Source organism: Rhyacophila brunnea, unplaced genomic scaffold (genome assembly GCF_057557595.1).
Source record: "Rhyacophila brunnea isolate RB1 unplaced genomic scaffold, BYU_Rbru_1.0 scaffold_6, whole genome shotgun sequence".
Taxonomy (NCBI): domain Eukaryota; kingdom Metazoa; phylum Arthropoda; class Insecta; order Trichoptera; family Rhyacophilidae; genus Rhyacophila; species Rhyacophila brunnea.
The window spans coordinates 10,534,228-10,561,883 of record NW_028233276.1 but is presented as its reverse complement, the minus strand read 5'-3'; the positions used below and the strand labels follow the sequence as shown (position 1 = coordinate 10,561,883).

The 27,656-nt window shown below is 32.8% G+C and overlaps 1 protein-coding gene and 1 long non-coding RNA gene across 2 annotated transcripts; one reads left to right on the top strand and one right to left on the bottom strand.

Moving 5' to 3' along the window:
* The first annotated feature begins 748 nt into the window (after positions 1-748).
* On the top strand, positions 749-27,656 carry LOC147065190 (DNA-binding protein Ets97D-like). The gene is made up of 12 exons (XM_085956671.1): positions 749-1,009; positions 1,517-1,717; positions 3,509-3,622; positions 4,247-4,368; positions 4,983-5,166; positions 9,403-9,595; positions 17,990-18,115; positions 20,728-20,801; positions 24,072-24,157; positions 24,750-24,897; positions 25,159-25,312; positions 26,335-27,656. The coding sequence occupies exons 2-12, from the start codon at positions 1,525-1,527 to the stop codon at positions 26,465-26,467; spliced, it is 1,527 nt and encodes a 508-aa protein (XP_085812797.1). The 5' UTR covers positions 749-1,009; positions 1,517-1,524; the 3' UTR covers positions 26,468-27,656.
* LOC147065191 (uncharacterized) lies at positions 15,568-17,254 on the bottom strand. Its single transcript, XR_015071765.1, has 3 exons — positions 17,171-17,254; positions 16,587-16,778; positions 15,568-16,171 (listed from the first exon to the last, which is right to left on the bottom strand). It is a non-coding gene; the product is annotated as an uncharacterized LOC147065191 (long non-coding RNA).

The window sequence follows — 27,656 nt, the reverse complement described above, 5'->3', positions numbered from 1 at the left end:
TGATTGTGCAATGTAATGTAATTTTACACTTTTTTATTGCTTAAATATTATTTGTCGACAAACGTAAATAATCCGCTATGTGCACTAGCGCTGGTAGTAAAAGGTGCATTCTGAAGCAAAGGTCAGTGCAAACTCCGTCATGTGTCATTAACAGGCGCAATTAATAGTAACTTTTTTTACTTTAAAATGTGATATTTGACCGGAATATTCATAGCGTATTTTGCAAGCCATAATTAAATGAAAATACATAGCTTATTTTGCATTTTTCTAAACAAGCATTGATATTAGAAAACGGGTTTTACAGTTCCGTCCGTTGCGTCTCATTCTATCACATAGCGTAAAAATGTTAAAACGCAAAAAAAATGTTTGTCGGATTTTGCAGGCGCAACGACGATACTATAATTTTGAAAATTCTAAAAAAAAAGTTTGCGATAGATAAAAAATAGCGCTAAAGATTCGGGAGAACTAAATACCTACCTAACTAATGTCTAAAAAAACGAGACGTTAATCATCTTCTATTTGAAATTTTGTTAAAAAAAGGTGACGTTAATTATTACTTGACGCGTAATTTTTGGAAAATGCAGAAAAGTGTTCGTCATTCAACGCGTACTATATTTTTTTACCAAAGTACTATAATTTTGGAGGCTCGGTACTATAATTCCACTTTGAAAGTATGGCAACACTGATTGTTATTTTGATTGTCTATGGAAAATCTTGCCATAGATAATGATCCGACATACGTCTTTTTGTCACTGCTACCAGCGCCCGACGGAAAACGACGGAAAGGAAGTCGGAAGCTACATTTTGACCATATTCTTTCAATTTTAGCGGCTTTGAAGTGTAATTTTTTCATTCTATCAATCTTATGTACGGTGGCATCGGGGGAAATAACGTGATTAGTTCACTGTTATCGAATTGATACAGTTTTATACCTTTACGCGTTGCATATGCTGCATGGCTACGATCCTTGAAACTTGTCAGTAAAACTGCGTCTTGACAGGCACTACAGGTAAATAATAATAAACTAAGTTGCAATATTCCTACTGCACTTGCCATCTATTTCCATAATACTGTATTCAAAGTATGTAGTCTTTACTCTCGATACGGCATGATTGTAAAGTGTCACAATAGCCAACGTAGTTCTTCCAACAGATTCTGTTTTGCTTGTTTCAAACAATTTGTTGGTTACCGATTCCGCCAAATAAATTGGTTTGTTTGTTTATTTCACCATTTAAATAGACCTATTGTAATTATGAAAACGAAACTTTCGCTTCTGTGGAAGTAACGCTTGTGTATTTTGTTTATTATTATTATTTCATTTTGTGAGTAACATAACCAACAGCATATCCAGTTAGATTCAGATATAAATTTATTACATCAAAGATATGAAAAACTCATACACTTTCAGAAAATTATCGGTCGCTCTGGTTCAACTTTTCTATTTCGAGTGTTGTTCAAAACGTGTTGAAGCGCCTTATATTGTTTATTTCATTTAGAATGTTTGTATCACCGCTAGGCATTTAGATGGAGAATGATACACAGTTGATGGCGATGGAGCCCCATGAGATAAAAATGGAGTCATGTCCGGATGCTCGAGAGTATCGACTCGTGAATGGGCGGCTCGTCGCCACTTCTGACTGCGACGCGGGGGACGAAGAGCTCACTACTGACGAGACAGGCTGCATCATACCGCAGTTCGATTCGGAATCAGATCTGGGTGAGACATCTTTGTACAATGAAATATATGCAGGGGATGCTCATTATATCACTTGTATCACTCGCAGTCTGCCACAGGAGTGAGAGAAACAGATGTGAATTCCTGCGCTTTAAACTGAAGCACAGTTCTTATCGTCACTAGGAGAATAGTTCCCAAATCAAATCAAATTTATTTATTTTACATATAATGAACATAACAAATTATAAATTCAAAGCGTTCACGACATGACAAAATAAGTTTTAAAAATAAAAATACAGAGAATAAGTAATAAAATAATAAAATAAGTAACACAATAAAAGTAGATGGAAGCACACAGAGTGAACTTTGATAGACCCTATCTTAAAAACTTATAAAACAGAGTGGTAGACCACAGCCTACTTGAAGTCTACTGTCTTAAGCCTCAATTACATTGAGCTTCTTTACGAGCTGTTTATTGGCGAATTTACAATCTGCCTGTAAAGTCGCCCAGTGTAATCATCGAATAAGCTAATAAGCAGGTTGTAAACACTCTACCGAGAAAAGTTGAAAGCCGGTCTTCTTTAATTTACTATACTTAACTTAATAATATTAACTTTACACGCTACATGCCGGCGTGTGGGCCTTCTGCGTCTGCGCAGTACCAACCTCCCGGTATAAAAACGATCTACGTTCTGTCAAAATAGTTGCTGGTTTGTGGCTTCTCAGCGAATGGAAAGTTTTGTGTGTAATCATCAAATCGCAGTAGCTGAATTGCCCGCTTTTAAATTCGCCAATAAACAGCTCGCAAAGAAGCTCCATGTAATTGAGGCTTTACCTGGTTTATGTGATTGTTTCACTTCTACTGCTATACAGTAAAACCTCGTTAATACGAATTCCATGGGACCGAAAACCGAAAAAATTTCGAATTTCGGCGAATTTCGAATTATCCGTGTTCTTACTAACGAGGTTTTACTATACTACTGTTTCACTAGACTACTTTTTGCTTCATGGCCTGTTTAAAATATATTCCTCATAATATATCTGTGGAACAAAAAATCTAGTAGATATGTTACCATTGTGGCTTTATGGCAAAGCGAAATAATTGGTTGACCTAAACAGACCAAATTTAATTTATTCAAAATTCCCACCCTTTCGGGACATAATTTCAAAATATACCGATAGAGACATCAGCTGCCGGATTACTAGATTGCCAGTATAAAGTACCATGCAGTGAGGGAAAAAAATGTCAGTTGTAAAAGGACCGGGCGCTATTTTTATTATCAACCCATAATGTAAACTCGTGTTTAAGCAAAATGTAATCGAATAGTATTTGTAACCCGGCGGCGATGTTTTCGTCGCCCATTCAATAGCGACAAAATATGTAATCGTATCTAATATATTATCCAAATGTAACTTGTTTTAAAGAATAAAAGTGTTATTTGATTAATTATTTGTTTAATTAAATGAAACACAATTTTATAGTATTTATTCCACTTTTTTAATTAAATTTTAGACCGGTTTCGTCCTCCTCAAAAGGACATTATCAACTCTTGTTGAGGAGTTCTTGAGACAATAAGTAGTTACTATAAAATTGTGTTTTATTTAATTATACAAATAATTAATCAAATAATACAATGCAGTTCCACCATGAATTGACAGTTAACACTATACAAGAAAATAAAAGTGTGTCGGCGTGCTAAATGCAGTTTTTGAATATGTCAAACCCTCCTTCTCTAAGAAATCTCGCTCGATCGTCTGCTGTGTTTTAATAAGTTGACCTGAGGTCCTCGGTTTACAATACAATTGTAATATAACAAATTATTATGTTTTTAGCTATGTTACCAGGTCTAAACTCCCAAGCAGATGTCATGAACTCGGTGTATTCGGAAAACTCCCATGAGCTGAATCACAGCTCGGATCCTGGTGAAGACAGCACAGATGCAAATGGTAAAATCTACGCACGCTCGTAAACTCGTAACCAATATTAATTCCTACATTAGTTTTATTGATATACGTAAATTGACTCAAATTTCCGGTGAAACCACCATTTTATGTTTTTGTAGGGCTGACAAATAATGTAAGTAGTGAGAAAATGTAAATGGGGGGTATTGGTGCATATTTTTGGCTTGTACTTTTCAATATTATAAATTGATTTGAGGGTTTCGTCTTGTGCGCCGTCAATGACAGTATAAATTAACCTTTATCCAAAGTACGCGTGAGCTAACACGTTCTTTTACCTCTTATTTGGACGGATGTAAACAAAAAAAAACACCCAAACTGGATTTTTGTCTGTAAGGGTTGTCCCTATGAGCATAGCGGCAAAGGTCAAATCATTGGCAACTCAATACCCATAAAAATATCATTAAATCGAATGAATAGGCATTGTCTTGAAACATTTGGAATTTTGTTTTATCTCATGACCCTAATAATGAAGTAATGAAGTGTTAATTTTTCACTTGTCATCAAATTTTTGTTAAAAACGAATTTAAGGATTTTGATGCAATAATTTGATTTACAACTATGTATGTCTATGGGTATTCGTACTAATAATGTTGCATATTTCTTTTCTAGATATTATTCTCATACAGCTAATGGACATCAGGACTAGTCTATCCAAACTCAAAGTAATGCTGGAACAGAGAAAGGGATTAGATTTATCCGATTATGAGTTTTGGTTGCAGAATTCCAAAATGGTAAGTACATAATTAAATAACATTCTAATTTTTAAGGCTCTGCAAAATGAACCGTAACATGTCGTAATGGCATGAATGTAAAAATTCCAGCAATCATTATGATGTTGTCATTACTCTTTTGCTGTTTGGCAGACATGCCTTAACTGTTAGAATATATCACAAATGCGCAGAGGAGAAAATAGTCCAGTCATATTGCGATCCAGCGCACGAACCCAATGGGCCAGGTGAGTGGCTAATGACTATTTCTTGTTTTTTTACATATTGAAATTAATAATGTCTTCGCAATTTAATTTCTAAATGAGTTTAAAAATATATTAGGATGTACTATAAATAGTTAAATGTTATGACAAACAGATGGTGAATATAAAATAAATGTGATCACATGTTACTTTCGACAAACTACTTTTGATATTTCGTTTTACAAAGGCCTCTGAATATTTGATAACTGAATGACAATGTTCTTTCAGAAAAACATATTATGTTTTATTCTTTGCTATGCAAAAAAATGTATTGAAACCATGCGGTTTTTTTGTGTTTCCCTAAAGTTTCCGCTTGATGATAAAAATATGTTTATATTAATTGCAATATAATCTTACGTCATTATTGTCTTTTAGTTGGAGAGTCACAAAACCTTGGTGGATCAGTGCATCAAAGGCGAAGGAGTCGTTCAAGTAAACGTTCAGATAAAACACGACTGCCAAAGAATCAACATCATGGATGTCTTAAAACCCGATGAAGAATACCTAGACATGGCCGATGAGATTAACAGCCGCTCTGCAGACGCTACCAGTAATGGAGGTAAATTGAATAAACGGTTGCTTTACTTTTACTCCACCTCGGGTTACAATTTGCTTTGTGGCTGTAAGAGATAGTAATTATTATGCTAGACAAATTGATTTCAATAGCCACTGTCTATATGCAAATTTAGTAATATTCATTGATAGGTAGGTTACTTTGCATTGTCCATTCCCTAAGGCACATTGCTCATGGACATTCGACGCAGTCCAACTTAAGGACTCTGCAGACTAATCCGAAACATTCGCAACGCCACCGCTACGATGCGAACTTCGTGCTTGGTATCACACCAATGTGTCAGCTACGCAGCTATAGACTAAATAATTTTATTTCCGCGCCATATTTAAAATAGCGCTTACATAATATTAATATTTTACACCAAATATTCTATAATTAACTATTTCTTTTATTCAACGAATAATTCACAAGATTTAAGAATATATCATTCTGATTATTGAACATATATTATTTTGAAAAAAAAAACACTTTCTGATATAGTACGAGGGTGGGTCAATAAGTCCTTAGAAAAGCCGACAGGTGGCGCGACTAGTACTGTAAGCGGTTTGTTTTCATGCAGCGGCACTACCGATTCAGTATGCTGCGAAGTTTCAATCAGATTGGTTGGGTTGTTGTTTTTTATTTTCGTACATTTAAAAAAAAAATTTGCTTGTTTACAAAAATGGAGAAAATTGAGTTTAGAGCTGTTATTAAACATTTTAATATAAAAGGGTTAACAGCAAAGGAAATAAAAAATGAGTTGGATTTAGTTCACGGCATATCTGCTCCTTCACTTGCAACTATTTATAACTGGTTAAATGAATTTAAACGTGGTCGTACATCAACAAAGGATGAACCACGCTCAGGACGTTCTGTAGAGGTGACTACACCAGAAATGATCAATAAAATCCACGATATGGTGTTATGTGACCGAAGATTAAAGTTGAGTGAGATAATTGAGGTTACAGGGATCTCAAAAGGTAGCGTCATTTCTATTTTACATGACAAATTGGGCATGAAAAAAGTTTCTGCAAGATGGGTGCCGCGTTTGCTCACAGTCGACAATAAACGCAATAGGGTGGTGGCCTCTAAAGCCCTGTTGTCGCTCATGCAACGCAATCCGGATGAATTTTTTCGTCGCTTTGTGACTGTAGATGAAACATGGATACACCACTATACTCCCGAGACGAAAAAACCGTCAAAGCAGTGGATTGCGAAAGGCGAACCATGTCCAAAGAAGGCGAAAACCGTAAAATCAGCTGGTAAGGTTATGGCTACTGTATTTTGGGATGCACGTGGAATTATTTTCGTTGACTATTTGGAAAAAGAAAAACAATAACAGGGGATTATTATGCATTTTTATTGGACCAGCTAAAAAACGAAATTGAAGAAAAACGGCCTCATTTAAACAGGAAAAAAATCCTCTTTCATCAGGACAATGCCCGTGTTCACACATGTTTACGATCAATGGCTAAAATTGAAGAATTGAAGTTCGAATTGGTCGACCACCCACCGTATTCGCCAGATTTAGCCCCCAGTGACTTTTTCCTTTTCCCAAACTTAAAAAAATGGCTAAGTGGACAACGTTTTTTTTTCAAATGAAGAAGTCATCGATCGGACAAATGCTTATTTTGAGGACCTTCCGAAAACTTATTTTTCTGACGGTTTAAAAAAAATTGAGAAACGTCTAACCAAGTGTATTGAGCTCCAAGGAGATTATGTTGAGAAATAAAAAAAAAATACAAAAATAAAAACTGTTTTAATGCTTTTTTCTAAGGAATTATTGACCCACCCTCGTATATAATAACCAATAGAAAAAATCTTTTTTGAAAAAAGTAAGTCACCCCGACGGGGAATCGAACCCTGTATCTCCCGAGTATGCGCCTCATCCGTCGCATTACCATTATGCTACGGCGTGACATACTAATAGCGAACAAATTTTAACTATTGGTCAATTACTATACCTACCCATCAGCGTTCCTTCCAAATCAGCTACTTTGGCAATCGATTTTTGTTTCTTTAATCAAAGTAGGTATATATTACTATTACTTTTGATTACTAACCGACGTCGTGGAATTTCTCCAATATTTTTATAGATGTAGCTACTTGCACTTGCTAATAATTTATAATTAACTATTTCTTTTATTCAACGAATTAGCTGATTTGGAAGGAACGCTGATGGGTAGGTATAGTAATTGACCAATAGTTAAAATTTGTTCGCTATTAGTATGTCACGCCGTAGCATAATGGTAATGCGACGGATGAGGCGCATACTCGGGAGATACAGGGCTCGATTCCCCGTCGGGGTGACTTACTTTTTTCAAAAAAGATTTTTTCTATTGGTTATTATATACTATATCAGAAAGTGTTTTTTTTCAAAATAATATATGTTAAATATTCTATAATTTTAATGAAAGAAAGGAGTAGAATTAGGTTAGGTAGGCCTTTATCCAGCAGTGGATTGGTCCAGGTTGATGATGACAAGGACGTTAAAAATAAGTATAATATCACAAATTCGTATAACCAATAGTAGCAGAATCAGATTGCGGAGCCCTTCACCCCTTAGTGGATTGATATAAATATGTAGATATTACAATATTATAATAATATGACCTGTTATAATATTATGATATCTTTCACTAATGTCAAATTATTTAAAATAAAGATTTAAATTTTGTTTCATTCGTTGCAATGGCAATTTTGTCTTCAATAAATTCCAAATTTAGCATAAATTAGTACTATTGTAATCTATGGAAAATGGTAGCCTCAAATATCTTTAGTTTCATCTTTAGTTTCAAATATCTTTAGTAAATTCAATAAAAAAATAGTGAGTGAATAGCCATAAAGAAGTATTTAAAAAAATCAAAATTGGAATAATATCTATTTATATGTGGAATAGTTCCAGTGTGGCGCTGTCAGACAATGCGAGGATTGTGAATCGTTCCAAGGTTATAGTTTTTTAAACGTCATTATGTTGGACGTGAATAGTAATATGGCGAATCGTATTCGATATGTAAGAAAATGTGGATTTTAAACGTTATGTTTCTGTAAAATCATCAGATATTCAATTCAATAGGTAGACATTTCGGTGGCGCACAGATCGAAGTTAAGATGTTAAAATACCAATAAAGTGTCATTTAAATAAAAAATTAGTGCGTTTTCCAAAATCTCTTCTTTCGACCATGTCCGATCCTAATAGGATCATATGGGCCTCCACAGGGTGGAGGTTTGTATTAACAGATTTTATTTTTACGAGAAATGGATGTCAGCCACTTGCTCAACCTATTAGGTCCATACTCTGACTCATACACAAATTGAAAAACAATATGTGTACTTGCCAGGCCCAGGATTCGAACTTGGGACCCTCGACTCTATAGGCCGGCATTTAAGCCACGCGGCCATCGTGGGCGTGATCTCTTAAATAATAATATTAGATGACTACCTACAGGCTACTTTCATTCATTTCTCAAGAAATTTCTTATTTTTATGAATATTTATATACCCCTGTCTGACAAATCGTGAAGTATACAATAATTATGGATCAACTCTATAAGCTTCTCAGTTGTCGCCATTTAGATTTACCTTCCGAAATCTGTGCATAGCGAAAAATATGGAGTTGACTGCATCATCAAAATTCGCACTGAATATTCATTGCAAACTCACACGCAAGGCGCTCGCGCAAGTTTGCTCTTTTTCATAAGCCGATACGAGCGTCATAGGCTGACGAAACATTTGCAGTTGTGAATAAATCTGAGCTCAGAATAGGCAACAAAATTGTTTTCTCAATCACGCACACAAACATGATTTATTCCATAGAATCAAAACGTCAAATTCAACTGTCATATCAGTTAAACGTCATTGAACAGTAGTTGTCAGACTAAGAAGTAGTTATTTAAACCAGTTGGTTTAATAGCAAATGTCAATTACATAACTATAGCGGAAAGTGACAAATATTTTTTTTTCCAACCAACAATGAAGTTAAAAAAGTGTGGTATCTAAATCTCAACTAAATAGAATAGATAAAATTAGCCAGTTGCAATCGCTTGGAGTTTGTATGTGCAATAGAGCTAAGTGGACATCATAGAGGTGTCCTTTAGCAGTTTTTCTTCTTTTCAAGTCATACCAGCTTTCGATAAATTAGCTTGCATCTTATTTTGCATAGCTGGTTTTAAGTGATAACTTTGTTTCGTGGAAGGCTCGTATTCATTAGTCATTAATGTTATGAATCTTTCCCAAATCCAGATGCAACCGATTACCTTGAACCTTCGGATACCAATATCGAACAAGACACCGAGAATCTCAGAATCAGCGATGAAGGTAACAATAGCCGAAGCAATAGTCCCGTAAACAGTTCAACGATGGTTAAGTGGACGGTTGATTTGCAGTTCAAGGCGGACCAGTTGAGACTGCACATTCCTGAAGATCCAAATTTTTGGTATGAAATATGTTTCTAATCTTTTTCGATTATTTGCCACAAACTCCAATGATTACAGTAGTGAAATTTGTTACAGAAACACCCAGGCTTGAGAAAACCATATATGTATACATTTTTATCACATATGTCAATAATTATATTAATTTAAATAAAACGCAAATTTTATCATACTGATTCCACTTTTATTAAATAACTGGACCGGTTTCGTTCGTCTCAGAGGGACATTTTTAACTAAAAGTTAGTTAAAACTGGAATCTAATTTGCATTATATTTAAATTAAAATACAATGCATTTCCACCATGAATACAGTTAAGGGGGAAGGTGTTCCATGTCAGCTATTTTCTGGTATTTTCGGAGGTTAAGCCTGAATCTTACGTAAGATTTATAGAAAAACTATTTATATAATTATGAAGCTTATTCATCGGCAAATATTTATGTCAAACATTTGATAACTGCATAAAGTATTTTTATGACGTAAAATAATATTCTTTGGAACCTTGAAATGTAATAATTGATAACGAAGCCATATTTTTGTGACATTAATAGACTGTGTTGATAACCGTTTTTTCCACTAAATATTATGTCAAAACGTTTATTATAGATAGCTTTAATGTTATCAAACATAATGTAGTAAAATATATTCAGTATAATTATAATATTTGCAGTTTCTGTTGGCTCTAAATCTAACGGAATCGACTGGATATTTTGTTATTAAAATATGCGATAATTATAGACATTCCAAATAATCTAAAGCTACGTATCAGAAGGGTTATCATTAATCATTGAATAAATGATGAAATATCTTGTTAAATATAAATTTATAATACTAAATAGATACATTTTAAAAACAACCATTTCACGAAATATTTGACCAACTCGATGGGACGTCAGACCGCCTGCAAATTTGGCGTTAGATGTATGGAATCTTTAGCTGGTGCTATTTTCACTTCATATGACCAAAAAAATACGCCAATCCACGAATATTGTATAAAAATATGTTTATAAAAGTGAATGCTACAAATTGAGCACAAAAATATGTGATACAAACATAAATTCGGACAAATTATTCAAAAGGAAAACATATTTTGACATTTGAGGACAAAACAAAAAAAAATCTGAAGAAATTTGTATTTGCGTCAATTCTACGTTATGTCATACTAAATCATACATTACAATTTTTAACACTGTTGCAATCTATTTTGCCTAATATTGCAACATAGCAATCAGTTTTCTGTCCCTTTCTATAACTATCTCCCTCTACATTCAAAATAATTATGATTGTAGTAGGTATGTATTTTATAAATTGTGATAGATTTTATTTTATTTCAGTGAAATATATCAGGTCGTCCAGTATTGCCATATCTACTAAAATATTATTGGATTGATATTTTAGTAAATAATTGAAAGAAGTTTTTCACCATTTGTATCTACTATTAGTTTTACTATTTTTATTTAATAAATAATACACATGAGGTTTTACGAATTTCACATTTGTTATTAAACATACTTACATAATTTAGAACACCTCAAACACATCGCGAAGTAAAAATATCTATATTTTTTACTTAGCCAAATTATGAATCTACCTAGGTTAGGTACCTACTGATATTTATATTACAGAAAATTTAACTTTTACTAAATTATGAATTTGCGAGATTATAATAATACAGATGAGTTTAAAGAATACTTTCATCAAATAATAACATAATAATGGATGCCTGTACTTACATAATATTTTCCAATGAAATATTTTTTTCTTTTAAATTAACTTTAATTTCGAAAGTTTAGCCTGGCAATACTATGAACGTCATTTATTTCAGCGGGAATGCGAAATTTTCATCCTCGGTTTTTGACATAGGTACCTAACAATATTATCACAATTATTTATATCGATTGTACTTACAAAAAATGCCACGAACTCACTATCCGATGGCTGGAAGTTCCAAAAAAAGACGTAGGAAAAAAGATGGAAATATTAATACATTAAAAACACAAAGGTTTGAATTTATTATTTTATAATTTGACATAATTATACATAGTTGAAAAAACCACATTTCACAGAAAATTTTGGTTCACAATATTTATTTATCTTGCAAAAGGAAGTTTTGCGTATTACTTATTAATACACACAATTAAGTATAATGATCATTTGTACTTATATTATGTTTGTGCCATGTCTTATTCGAAATTAGTGTGTCTGTGACAAAAATTATAATCTGGTACAATAATTAATAGCAGCTATACATTTTGTTTTCTGTTAACTATCTACTAAACTAATATTTTTGAATGTATTATAGTATTGATATATTGCCGAAGACTATGCCTGAGCATGGAAATCCTCAAAGCATACTACCTGAACCAGAATTTCATCCCACATTTGAACACGAACACGAAGAATTTATTATAGAAAATGAAATTGAAGATTCAAGCCCTAAATTCCGTGTAGAAGGCCGTAGAATTATAGACTTTTCATATTTTTTCCAACAACTTCAATTAATTAGCCACCATGATTCTCCATTTAATTGTAATTTATCACATTTAGAAATTTTTGGGGAAAATCGGGATAACTTTAGTAGTACATTTTTTATCCAATGTAAACTTTGTGGTAAAAAATTAAAATTATATACCACTGAAATGAACAAAAACAAAATGAATCTGTGTGACGCATTTGTATCCAGTATAATCAGTATCGGCAGTGGATTTTCAAATCTGGAAGAAATGTGTTCAGCAATTGACGTACCATCGATTACAGCAAGAACATACAGAAAGAGTCAACAGAAGGTGTACGAGTGGTTTGAAGAAACCAAAAATAAGAGTATGGAAAACGCTGCGAAAGAAGAGCGACAACTTGCAATCGAAAATGGTGACGTCGATTCTTCTGGTATTCCCATGATATCAGTTGTTGCAGACGGCTGTTGGTCGAAACGTTCATACAGATGCAATTATTCCGCAGCATCTGGCGCTGCCACGATCATTGGTCAAAGAACCGGAAAGATTTTGTACATGTCAGTGAAAAATAAATATTGCGATTTGTGCGCCAAAGCTAAAAATAAAAATATCCCTGCTCAACAACATAAATGCTTTTTAAATTACACCGGTCCGTCAGCTGGAATGGAATCTACAGCAATATTAGAAGGCTTTAAAGAATCTATTAATACACATGGATTGATTTATTCAAAATTGATTGCTGATGGAGATTCCAGCACATACAAAAAAATTCTTGATTGTCACCCATATCCGAATGTAACTGTCGAGAAAGTTGAATGTAAAAACCATTTAATTAGAAATTATTGTGGCAAAATAGAGGCATTAACCAAAGACACAAGATATCCCTTGAATGTAAGAAGAATCATTGCGTCAAGAAAAAGACGTCTGCGGAAAGCCGTCATAGGTGCAATCAAGTATAGAAAACTACAAGATAGTACTTTCGAAGAAAAGGTTATCGCTTTGAAAAAAGATTTAATTAATGGACCGCACCATGTTTTTGGAGACCATACTTCTTGTCTACCATATTTTTGTACAAATGAACCAAATACAGAGGACATGCTTGATGTAAATTATGTACCAGCATTAAAAGAATGCAGTCTATTTTCTCAATTAATGATATATAATTCTCGTTTGGTGCTAAATTCAAAAAGTTTAATTTATAATTTTTCTACTAATATTTCAGAATCTTTTAATAACATGATTGCAAAATTTGTAGGCGGCAAGAGAATTAACTACTCTCAAAGACAATCGTACATGGGACGATGTGCAGCGGCGGTAATCGCATTTAATACAAATAAGTTACATTGCACAATTCAAAAACAAGTTTATAAAAATAGCCCAAAAGCCTTCATAAATCGCTTAGAATCAAGAAGGTTGAAAAAAAATAAAAAAAAAATAGGAAAACCTTGGCGAAAACCAATACATTCTGTTCCTTTATCTAATCCAGATTATGGAGAGAGTTGCCAAAAACCTGATATGGACAAAAATCAATATCAATTGTTAAAAGAAACTTTTTTGAAAAAACTCAAACTGACAAACTATGAGAGGAGGGATATAGAAAGACGCACTGTATTACAATCTGAATGTGCAGAATGGCTAGAAAGGCGACGAAACCTTCTTACTGCCTCTGTTTTTGGAAAGGTGTGTAAGCGGCGAGAAAATACAAAATTTGGGCCTTTGGTAAAACGTTTATTATATAGCCAATCATTAGCCAACGTGAAAGCGGTAAAATATGGTAAAGAAAATGAATCAATAGCTTTACAACAGCTTAGTGTACAAGAACGAATTAAGATTGAGAGATGTGGATTGTTTATCGATGATGTGTATGATTTTATCGGTGCAACGCCAGATGGCATCAGCGATGATGATACAATTATTGAAATAAAATGTCCTTTCTCAGCTGCTGGAATAAGTGCAGATGAAGCTATTGTACAGAAAAAAATTAAATTTTGGAAAGTAGATAAAGACAGGAATATGGTAATAGATAAAAATCACGATTGGTACTTCCAGATTCAGGGGCAGCTTCATATTACTAAGAAAGATGTCTGTTTATTTGGAGTTTGGACGGGACATAATTTTCCTGTTAAAATAGAATTAATCAAAAAAGACGAGACATTTTGGATTGAAAAGATTGAAAAAAAGATATATCACTTTTATATGAATTGTCTACTGCCAGAAATAGTAGATCCCAGAACCAGTAGATCTATGAATATTAGAGAACCAGAAAGGCTGACTTTCTAAATTTTTATTTTAAATTTTATTATGCTTAATATATTTTCAACAAGTCTATAGTACATCACTATTTTATAGTTCATCAAGATATATCTAATTTACTAATATAGTTTACTGTTACTAGACACCCACAACGAGTGTAATTTTATGAAATTCAAAATAATATGTATACTTACATCTAAATAATGATACCTAAAGATCTTGCTGGCGATTCCACTGTGCCATATTTTGTATAAGCATTCGTCTCTGCAGCCGTGGAGTTTGGTCCCGTGTAAAAATTACATTTTGTTCTCAAGGTCAAAAACCAAATTGGTTGTGCCAATGGCTTATAACCATTCCTCATAAATGATTATAACTGATATCACCTCATAACTGATCAGTGCCATGCACGAGTTAACTCGCGGGATCTTTTAAACGTCATAACTTCTGAATGAACTGTTTGTGTATATTTTCTTAACAATATTTATCATTTTAGTGTGAAAAAATTCACGTTAAACATGTTGATTTGGTAAATTTTCACAAATATTTATCATTCTATTCTTATTTCATATTTTTTAAGGGATTCATTTTATTCCAAAAATAACTGACCTACAAGTACCCACCTGGTAAAAATTGGATTTGGATTGGATGGAATTTCCTAGTAGATTTTCCAACTAAACAACATGACGCTTTCTATATATTATTTACTGTTAGTTTTGAAATTATTGTATTTGAAATAAATAATGTATCAATAATACACATAGAAATCATTAGATATATAAAATAGATATCACAGTTTAAAAATCAGAAAGATCAATGCATATTACCATTGTTTATGTTACAATATAAAACAACATTTATCATTGAACGTAGGTACCAAGAAAAATAGACTTCATTAAAATGTGTCAATATAGTATATACCCGATATAATTATATAAATTATTATATTGTTAATTACTCTGTGGGGTCCATATATAGTATATACTGCTTCAATAGTAATTTAATTTTGTACTTGATTTACTTATTATATGTACAAATGTAATATACTTACCTACTTATTAGGATATATCTTGGTGAATTTTAAAATAAGAGGAAATTAAATGGAGGTCATCGTGTCTAACTATATGTCAGCCGTTGTTAAGTCTTATATAAATATTTATACATTATTAAATTGTTTTTCTGTTTTTTATTGATGTAAAGACATGGCATGTATTCAAAGTAATAACAAATTAGCTGTGTACTATTTATTTAACTTATATTAAAACCCCAAGATTGATTTCGTCTTACGACATATTTTATTCTTCTAAGTTTTACTATGACATTGTAATATGAACCATGGATATAGTATAGTACTTAAAAAAATCAAAACTGGTAATATATTATTTCAATATTTAATTGTCAATTTTCATTTGAAGTCAGCATTTAATTACTGGTATAACACATAATTATTAACTGATATCTACAACTTCAGATGGACAAATTAATTGATATATCATATTTTCAGTTTTCATTTCCTTTCAACAATGTATTCATTCTAGCAGCTATTTTAAATATCTTACTAGTTTTTATGTCATGGCACCTTACAAAGGCTCCGAGCAACCGTATACTGAGCTTCGAGAACAGATGTTTACGACGGATACTGGGTGTGCGGTAATTTTAGAAGTAACGGGAGATAAAAGAACGCACCAAATAGCCTCCCATCACGCTGAGAGTGAATACGCAACTTTGTACCTGGCCCGGCCACGTGCTGCGAGTGCCTGAAGAGAATCCCAATCTGGTTTGCCTGTTCTTCAAGCCAACCGGATTCCGGCGTCCTGGATGGCCGCTAAATACTATCTATATAGCATATCTGGCGGAGTTACGGACTGCTAGTATGACCTGGAACGATGCAAAAAAACTAGAGTGACAGAGATTCTTGGAGGCGCCGCATTGTATCCATATGCTGCAACTAAGATGCGGATATAGCCGAAGAGAAGAAGTAATATACAGTATCTAGAAAACTTAAAGCCTTTGAAATGTGTGTGTATAGATACATGCACCTTTCATTGGTGTTGGAAAGACAATTTTTCTAATATCAAAGTGATATTGAGACTGAAAAAGACAAGACTTGGAGAGTAAGCTCTACCAAATGACATACCTAATATGATACAAGTAACTGATATGCACAATTATATTATATTTTATATTACGAATCAAAATAGCAACTTTTATATCATTATCGATAATAAATTTAGTGCAAAAATGTTTTTATAAAATTGTTTTATTTTTTAAACATTAGTCACTTTATATTTACCTTGTGTAATTGTACTATTAAATCTATAAAATGGGTGTATATGCTTGATGGTCGACGTCATAAATCACGCCATGTTCGAATCGTACGCCGAAAGTTGGATTTATTTCATTATTAATTAAAAGATTTATTTCATTCCATCTTATTCATATGAAACCGTCGACAAGCAAAGATCTCGGTAAACATTTTCTCCATCTGCAAAAAACATAACATAGGAACTGTTAATAGTGTGATTTTTAATCTTTTATAGTTGGCGACTGTTTGAAGAGTGGTAATTAAAACGGATTAGTGATAATACAAAGCATCAAAAAAGATTGATTAACTAAAATAAAGTAATCAGGTAGGTAACATGTTTAATAACAACTAGAACGCCTTAGATTATATCAAACAAATATATATGAAATCACAGGTTTTATATAATTCTGGAATGAATGTAACTAACCTCAAAAAAAGGATTGTATTACGTCGGAATTATGAAACATTGAAAGCATGTATAGACTAAGAAAACAATAAATAAACACTTGAATAATATATGCAAAACACACAGAATACTACGATAGTAATAAATAACATAATATTGTACTTACAGATAGTGTTTCTTATTCCTGATATAAAACACAATTGTTTTAGGTACCTTGCAATTTGTAAACATAATATTTGACACTTTTGACAGCAGAGAGATTTTTATATTAGTCTATGGCCAAAAATACGGATTTATTTGGCCGGCTAATAAAAAGATTTTAATAAAGCAAGAACATTTTAAATATGCGACAAATAAATAAAAGTATATATAATATAGTTGTTAAAAAAATCTGTGTACATTATAAAATATATTTAATATTATAAATACATATATTTTTTAAATTTATGTTATAATTTGTAAACGACGAAGCACGTCAGCTAATACGCATAGTAAATGTTTAAACTTCGGTAATCAAATTCGAATGTGACAGAAAGAGAAAGAATAACTTTTTAATCATATTAGCATGCGTAAAAGAGATGTAACATAATATCACTTTCACTTTAAAAATCATACCTAGTATTCAATGTCATAGTTCAACTTTAAATGAAAAAACAGAAACTCTAGGTAAGCATGTGTGCCCTTAACACAAAAAAAAATGTTATATATGTACTTAGTCAAATATATTTATTCATTTTACTTTACCATCCTATATTAACCAAGGTGTAATTAATGTAAATGGAGTGGCCATCATAAATTTCAAATGTCAATAAGACAAATACCTTTATAATTTTCTCAATAATGTCTGTGTTCTTTGCTTTCATTATTTATTTTTTGGTTGGGGCATTGTGTTATTTTATTAAAACCACCTTGTACTATGTTATATATTACGTAACTAAAGATATCAAATTGAATGCTATGTACTATGTCTGTTGGTCATTTGTAGGACAGTCCCTCAAGTGAGACACTGGATCCAATGGGCAGTGCGGCAGTTCAATTTGACAGGAATTAAGCTCTTCGATTGGTCCATTTCTGGAAATGAACTTTGCGCTCTCACTCTTCAAGAATTTAAGTGAGTACCCAACCTCTTACATTGTACATAATATTGTACTCGTCAATGGGCTGGTACACAAATATTGTATGCCCTCACTTCACCAAAATTGAGTTATAATTACATAATATAGAAACCAATATTTATCTATGTGTTCTCCAAATCTGGTATTTGATAAAATACTGTCTCATTTAAATACATACCTAATAATAATATGAACTGTGTATTTCCAAATACATACACCTCAATTGTGGCGTCCCAATTTAATATTTATGATAAACAATGTTTTTGTGTTTCAAACTCAAGTGGTTTGGTTTATCTTTGATTTATTTTCTATTGTAGTGTATTTTGAAATTAGAGCAATATGTGCCCAACTTTATTAGTCAACAAACCCTTCATTTAGATTAATATAACGATGTTCTAATGTCAATACCCCGTATCTGACCTATATGACAAAAATGACTTTTTGATGTACTAAAATAACAAAAATACTGCCCATCGACTGTGAAATTCCCATATCTGTAGTTATTTTAACAAAAATGATACAGCCGTTTTAGTAATTTCCCGTTGAATTCAGCTTCAAAATGTCGTTTTCGAATTATTTAAAAGGTAAAAAGTAAGACTTATAAGTATATACTTATAGTAATATAACAAATTTGGATGTTTTTCTTTATATTTGTCATATTTTATTGGATGTTATCATTACATTATTCGTTATGTGCTTTGCTTTACCACTTTTTACACTACGAGTTATTGGCATGCTATGTAGTTACAACATGTGCGAACTATTAACAGTCAGATTTTGATTTTTATTGTTTACTTTTGGCAGATTTTATAAGTTATATAAGTAGGTCATTTGTGAAATCACACCTGGTATAGCTACTACGTATTTTTTCTTTGATTTTGATTATTATGTAGACTTATTGATTTTTGGAAATATACACCTCAAATTTCCATTTTGTTTTCATTTCGCCTTTGAATTGAGTCGTTTAATTTGGATTTTCTCAAAACATACTGAAGTAGAGATACAATATCTGTGTATCCTATCGATACATCAACAATAATCAAAAGTCTCGCAGAATAATTTTGAATTTATATTATATATTATATATCTTTTGGTTGTTTTCTAGAAGGTCATAAGTAGGGATTCCAATCCCGGGATTAGGGATCCCGAATTATTTTCGATACCTATGAATCCCGGGATTGGTAAACATAATCCCGAAACTTTCGGGATTGATTTTTTCAACAATTTTTATGGAAAATAAAATATAACAGAAAAAATACTTTTAGAGGCCATCCATGGACTGAAACCGTATGCGGTTTCGATTCGTGTGCCATACTAAACTTTGCTTTTTGTTCATGAAAATATATTTTCACTAAATTTGGAAGTGTAAGTGTATGGTATAAACGGATACGATCAGATGCTTATAATATACTTTGTGAAAATATATTTCCATGAACAGAAAAGTTAAGCGTAGTATGGCACACGGTTCGAAACCGCATACAGTTTCAGTCCATGGATGGCCTATTAACAACATATTATAACTACTTTAGAAATAAACTGAGTTTGAATGAAGTTTGATTTATTACCCATGTTTTCATGTTCCCATGTTCTCAACTCATTTTATTTTTTCACATAAATTAATAAAAATGAGAAAGATTGGAGAAAACAATGCTTTGCACTTTCAACAAAGTGATTCCACCATGATCTCATACGTTTACGACAATTTCATATTTAGCTGACTAATTAGATTTATGAAGCAAAAAGGCCATAAACCATGATTTTACCTTACTATTTTAAACCTCACTAACCTATGATTTTACCTTACTATTTTAAACCTCACTAACCTATTTATTAAATCAGAAACAGCATATAATTTAATATGTAAACACTGAACACAATATTGATTCTACAAAATTTTATAAACGAAAATCGTTTAGATTTGTAAATATGTACTACTTAGTTTAACATAAATTGAAAATTCCACATAATATGTATGATGCAGGTAACATTTGAGAAATAGAATAAATAAATCAAGAAACATTTAGTTAGACGTTTCAGCCATTTACACCTAAGCTGTCTTCTTTTTATAGAAAGTAAACCATTGCGCACTACCAGAAAATGCTATTCTGGAGACCCACTGGTCAAAGGGGAATCACCGGATAATAAATAACCATTTTTGCTGCCTTACGCAATCGTATCATCAGAACAATAATAAATCCGTTTATTTAAATGAAATTAGAGGACAAAAAATATTAAATAGAAAATTAGAGCTCATTTAAGGTGATACATAATGTTTAAATTATGTACTTAAATCTTTAATGGTTTTATATTGTATTTATTGTCAACACAATATGTTATTTTTTATTTTAATTGAACTTGTATTTGTTATCTCTTCATAAATAAATAAATGTTTTACTTTACATTATTATTTATATTACAATATTATAAGATTGAACATACACATTAACTATCGAAAAAATGCCAATCCCGGGATCCCAGGATCGTCAAATTGTAATCCCGAAATCCCGGGATCACAATTTTGGCTCGGGATTGGATTCCCTAGTCGTAAGGTACCTAAGCTATAAGGAATGATCTGTTCGAGAATTAACATTTTATTTTTACTTTTTAGAAAAAAGTGCCCTTCCGATCCTGGCGATCTATTTTGGACTCATTTGGAACTGCTCCGGAAATGTAAATTTATTGGTATGTATGAGTTTTAAATAATTTAGAATATACTAGAAATTACTTACCACTTGCCAGCGGACTGATTCTACAGTAGCATTTTGCTATTAACCTTTCTAACGCGGCAACTGACTTTAGTCAGCCTATACGCGCAAGTCATCCGCGCGTCAGCTGACTAAAGTCATTTCGATTTTCGTTTGCCTAGTACTGCTTTCGGCCAGGCGCGAAAAAATCTAATATTGATTTAATTTATTCAGAAATCATCCTTCTCTTGACATCTGTCAATGAATAGCCTAAACTTTTGTTCTATCTAATTTAAATAAATATTTTTCGGGAGCGTGTCTTGGATAAAAAAATATCAGTCATCGGGCCAATTCAAACTTGCCGGGTATATAGTGTCTTATCGCTTCTTAGTGCATGTGCGCCGAAGATATTTGACTGACGCGTTTGTAGCGATACGAATTCGCGATATAATATGTTATATTGTTTTTTAGTGATTGAAAAACTATTTGGTGCATAAACTGTTATATAGAATATGAGAAAGTTACATTGATCAAAGTGAATTTACAAAACATTTTACAAAAGGAATGCTTTTTGAGATTGCATTCATTCGTCTACCTGCTAGTATATTATCCGCGAATTAATAGTTTCGGAAAATAATTTGAACAAGGTGTAATTTAAATATAAGAGTCCGCGATTCAATATTTCTCTTTCTTTATTGTTGATTAACATTTTTAAATACTATTTTCTGATTATACTAATAGGTAAAACGGACAAAAGTTGTTTATTTACCTTAATTATCAGTCATTTATAAAGAAAAGATATGTTAAGTAAATAAACATTTTCACACAATTGAAAATTTCTGTATCGGAAAAATTAAAAACATTTTGTGATAGCATATTGTGTGTGGTCGATATTTTGTCATTATTTTAAAATGGATATCCCTGGTAATTTGAGCGATGAAATGGGAGAAGCAATTCATGATCCTGATTCAGATTATGAATTGAATGAAAATGAGTACTACGATGATTCAGATACTTCCAGTGCCCCATCAGAAAGTGCTGCTGCCGCCGCCTCTAATTTAAATGTAAATCGTAATGTTGACGATCTGTCTTCGTGGACTACTGGACCTTTCATACCAGTTGTTCACGAATTTGATGATTTCTTTTCTGGAGTCAGCCCGCACACAAATTTATCAGATAGCTCTAAAGAAATAGCAATTTTTGAGCATTTTTTGAATTCAAATATAATGGACAGAATCGTAATCGAAACAAATAACTATTATACAGAAGACATTAGAAGACAAGAACCATCGCCGAAATCACGAATGCATAAGTGGGTCAACACAGACGTCCCAGAAATGTACATTTTTTTTGCTGTAAGTATGTTGATGACTAGAAATCGTCACATCACAATAGAGGAACATTGGTCAACCGATCCACTCTTATCCAGCCAAATGTTCGGGAAAGTAATGCCAAGAGACAGATATACTTTGCTTTTGAGGATGTTGCACTTTTCGGATCCCAATACTCAAATTCCTGGAGATAAATTACATAAAATTAAAATTCTGATCGACCATTGCCGAGAAATATTCAAAAAAACAATGATGCCGCACGAGAACTTATGTATCGACGAAAGCATAATTGTTTTCAAAGGTAGATTGCTGTTTAAACAGTACATTCCTTCAAAACGCCACCGTTTCGGCATAAAAATGTTCGTTCTTTGCGATGTGATGACTGGTTATATATTAGATTTCATAATATATTGCGGGGAAGGAACAGATATTGTCGATGAGCAGGGACTTGGCATTTCGGGAGCTGTGGTAACGACATTAATGAACGAATATTTCGGTAAAGGTCATACTATGTGGACTGACAACTGGTATTCAAGCCCAGACTTATTTCAACATCTTCACGAAAAAAAAACAAATGCTTGCGGAACAGTCCGAAAAAATCGAAGAAATATGCCAACATTTAGGAAGCTCAAGAAAGGAGAAGTGGAGTCAAAAAATAGTAGCTCGCTATTGGCTATAAAATGGCACGACCGGCGCGAAGTCCATATGTTGACTACATTGCACAATGATTCATTTACACCCACAGGAAAATTCAATAGGCAGACCGGAGAGCCTATACTGAAACCTACGTGTGTTATCCAATATAATAAATGTATGGGATCTGTAGATAAAGCTGATATGATGTTAAGTACACTAAGTTGTATGCGAAAATCAATAAAATGGTACAAAAAGGTGGCTTTCCATATCATAGATCTGTTTTTATTAAATTCATATATTCTGTTTAGTACTATCACAGGCAAAAAAACAGGTCTAGCTCATTTTCAGTTAAAAGTAATCAGGCAAATATTTGAAAAATATCAAGTTCCAGCCACATCCCGCGCACAGCAACCCGTCGACCATCCACTGCGCTTATCAGCTAGAGCGATGGCAAAGCATATGCCGGACATAATTCCTCCCGCAAATAAACGGATAAATCCTTGCAGAGTTTGTCATCTTTGTGCGAATACAAAAAAAAAGCCGAAAACCAAAAAATATTCCAGATACATGTGTTCCGAGTGTAACGTGCCATTATGCGTGTATCCGTGCTTTAGAGAATACCATGAAAAGGTGAACTATTAAAATATTTAAGTGTTTCAAAAATACTAAAATGACCTACGTACATATCAGACGATGTTGAAATTTATAAATTAATAACATTTGAAACTATGTGGATTATGTGTTCTGTTTAGTGAATAGTGTATTGTCATGTTATCAAAATAAACCATTAATATTATCAAGTGGGGTGTAAAAAAGGATTTCTCATAATTTATTAAGTGGTCTGGGATTACGGTTGCATTAACTCTGAAGTTTTGAACATAATTCTGTCATCGACGCACTTGTCCGGAGCCGACACGTCAACAAAATGGCGACTGAAACGTAAGTCACACGCTTTTTGTATAACGCGGCTTGTTCGTCATTCTTTATCATAATCAGGGCACAAATGTTTATTTTTAAGATCGTTAAAAATATTACGACTATTCATAATCACCGTTGAACACTTAAAATATTTTTGATGACTGTATTTGTACATGTTTGACTGACATTTATTGTGATTTATCAATACTTGAAATCATGACGCGCTCTATTGTATTAAAGCGGTATTCTTGACGCTTTGAAAGGGTTAATTGAGAAAGGATTTACAACAATGGAATATAATATTATACTATTAGTAGTAGCATATTATTCTTCATAAATAATAATAAATAATTTGGTTTTAATGTATTTTTTAAACCTTCTAGCGGTTGTACAAAATGAAAATAACATGGCTGACATTGTGCAGGACAACACATCTCCGTCCGCAATTAGAAAAAAACCAAAGGCATCGGTTAGTACAATTTTTTGAAACTATTTATTTACACATCGACAACAGTTAGGAGAATTAATAATACAACAAATAATTTCTCTCAACAAGTCGAGATATCACAAGCTTTAAATCTCAGCTAGCACTTAGAGCTTGTCCAGATGACGCGTGTGCATGTGGACGGCTCAATGAAGTCACATGTACCTCGACCGCGCGCGAGAGGTGAATCGTCACGAGTGCATGTAAACGGCTCAATGACGTCACATGTACCTGGAGTGCGAGTGAATTTTTTACGTGCGAGTCAAATCGCGCCATCTGGACAAGGCCTTAGCAGTCTAAATATGAAAAACCAAAATGAAGTGATAAACAGTCGCACTCGGTTATTACGATCACGGATATAGCGAGATCTCGGAGGTAACGATGAGGAGGAGCGTTATGTGACCGCTCATTTAAAAATACCTATTCTCTGATATAACGAGAAACGCTTGAATCGAGCAAATTCAGTCGGTCTCATCTTCCTCGTAATAACCAAGTTCGACTGTATTATTTATTTCAAACTGCTTTATTTACGTGATTATTAGAAACTCAACTCAACAAACAACTTTCCTTATTTTAGCCAATTTTAATGGACAAGAGCTCGCCGACCGTTTCTCTTATGTCAGCAGGAATTCATAGAGCCGGAAATAATGGACAAATACAGCTTTGGCAATTTCTCCTTGAACTTCTTACGAGTACCGAGCATAAAACTATTATACAGTGGATTGGTTAGTATTCGGTTGTTTTTTTAGGGTTTGCTATTCTGGAATCTCGCTTGATTTCTGGGGTTATAAAATTTTAGGATTATGTTTTCACATTTTTTAGTATGACTTCATATTATATTATGTGTATATTTTAATTAATTCCAACAATATCGTCCATCAAAAATTGTCAGTTAACACCATTAAATAATCTCTCTAGTTTATTGATAAATCCATTATATTTTGATCATGACTTTGTATAACATTATTTTGATTTTTAACTTGGAGGTGCAAATGGGGAATTTAAACTGCAAGATCCCGAATTAGTCGCCAAACTGTGGGGCCTGCGAAAACACAAACCTACCATGAACTATGAGAAACTTTCCAGAGCTTTACGGTACTATTACGATGGTGATATGATTTCTAAGGTGCCCGGCAAAAGGTAAACCTAATGATATCGATATGTCTAATGTAATTTATTGAATAATGAACTGTTATATCATCAGTGTTTTGTAAAAAGGGCGAATCAACCATTTTGGCAAAATCAAGATTTTAATGAAAATACAATATGTACCCCACTAGCTTCGTTGTGTAAAAAAACGATAATCGTACGGGCGAATATCCCATTTAGTTTTAGTATTATGAATAAAAAGCAAATGTGACATATTAGGCCTTTTAAAATATTATATAATAATGCCTATTATAATGACAGTATTCTTTCTAAGCTTTATTATATACTTGTTAGATATTTATAATCATCCACCGGTAATAAACAAATAAATGTTAAAAGTTAAAAATCCTCCTGTAAAATAGCATTTTGGTTAATTCACCTTTTTTACAAAACGCCGACGATATAATACAGTCGAACTTGGTTATTACGAGGAAGATGGGACTGACTGAATTTGCTTGTCATAAGCATTACTCGTTATATTGTTATATAACATTTTTCGAGCCATGTTCTATTTAAGCATAGAACATAAAAAATCTGAAAACCATCGTAAAAATCCCCGAAACAAGCATGGCATTCATTACAATAGTTCCGGCGCTGGTAGGTACCTACTGACTTCACAAAGCTTGGATTTTTTACATACAATTTCAACTATTTGCGTGGATACTTTTTCAATGTTGTCGGCGAAAACACCAATTAGGTACTTAGACACTTCACTAGTGTCATAAACGTAATCCGATCCCGGCGGAATCTGTCTAGTTAACTGCTCGGTCGGGTTTTATTGCTTAGGGTCGAAAATGTTGTTTTTAAACGATCGACACATTAACAGTTTTCCTCGGTATACCCGAGAAGTAGCTCGTAAAAGTGAAGAAACGTATGGAGAAAATCATAAACTAAAATGTCAACGAAAGTTTCCCCATTACATCCGAGATCTTGCTGTTTCCGTGATAAGCAAGTTCGATTGTATATTAAATAAATTTTCTGATGGTTAATAATATGTATATTCGTCTTCTCAGGTTTGTGTATAGTTTCGTCTGTGACCTGAAGCAGTTGATAGGATATAATGCGGCTGAATTATCGGGACTCGTTAACGAAGGACTAAATAATTCGTCGGCGGATGATACAAATTCTTATGAGATGTGTTGGTGATCGATGGACCATTATATTTTTGTGAAATATTTCATAGAGGCTCACAAATGGGAGCAATGTAAATACTGATATCACTGTATCGAAAGTGAACATCCTACATTTTGAATAACAATAAACAATACAATGATGGGCCTGTGCACACACGTTGTATGTCCAGTTACGTTATGTATGTTTTGAAAGATTCGAATCGATTGAAAATCAAAAGTGAAGTTAGTCTGATGTATTTGAATAAGAAATTTTCAAATACACACGATCCTCTTTTTGCACGGGGGAAATGTTCCAAAGACTACCGTGCAAAACAAAACCGTGTAAAAAAAGATAAGGTGTCCATACAAAAATGGTAGATAGGTTCCATTACTTCAAATCAACTCAAAATATGAAATTCTTGAACTTAAAAATAAATCGACTTTTTTTATTATTTATACATAAAAATACATAGTTTTCGATTTAAATTAAATTTAGCATAGAGAAATATATTCATTTGGTGTCGCTACTTGACAATAAACGTGCCCGTTTACTGCTGTTTTTCGCTGGCGAAATATCACTCTCATGGCTGGAAATATTTAATGATGCTGACGACGAAGCACGCGGCACATCTCTTGTAACGAATCCGAAGTATGTCTGTCTAGGCGGCATCCAATGAACACATATGTATGCACCTGTGCCGTGCGGTTCATTGCAACGCAATTTTTTGATAAATTTGTACATACATATGTATTTTTATCCTTTTTAGTTTTTTTAAACCGTGTTAAAGCTAAAAAATCAGTGTAAATAAAAAATAATCGGTACTTTTTTAAAACCGTGTTATTTCGAAACCGTGCAAAAAGAGGATCAGGTGTACCATATTTGGACATACAATATTGTTACAGCAATGCGGATGGACATTCTTTGTATAAACTAGATATACAATATCTATACACTACCCGTCGATGTTTATTTAGAATGTTTTGGGTGCGTGTATGTCAGGGAATTGAATGAATGTCATCAGTAATGTTTTGCTAGTTGCTGATTGTTGTGTGTGAGTGTGGCCTATATTTTATTTGATTACCAAAATATATTCTGATAATGTAACCGTCGATATATCAAGAAGATTTCTCAACTATATTATTTTGACTTTCTACCATTGACAGAATTGTATTTTTTGTATGAAAACATTTATTATGGAATAAATCTATAATAATTAAATTAC

What these genes read in the sequence shown, in the direction of transcription:
- LOC147065190 (XM_085956671.1), top strand. Translation starts at nt 1,525, where the DNA reads ATGGAGAATGATACACAGTTGATGGCGATGGAGCCCCATGAGATAAAA. An exon ending in AGACGCTACCAGTAATGGAG is followed by an intron (nt 5,167 to 9,402) that starts GTAAATTGAATA and finishes TCCCAAATCCAG; the next exon opens with ATGCAACCGATTACCTTGAA. An exon ending in GAAAAAAACCAAAGGCATCG is followed by an intron (nt 24,158 to 24,749) that starts GTTAGTACAATT and finishes TCCTTATTTTAG; the next exon opens with CCAATTTTAATGGACAAGAG.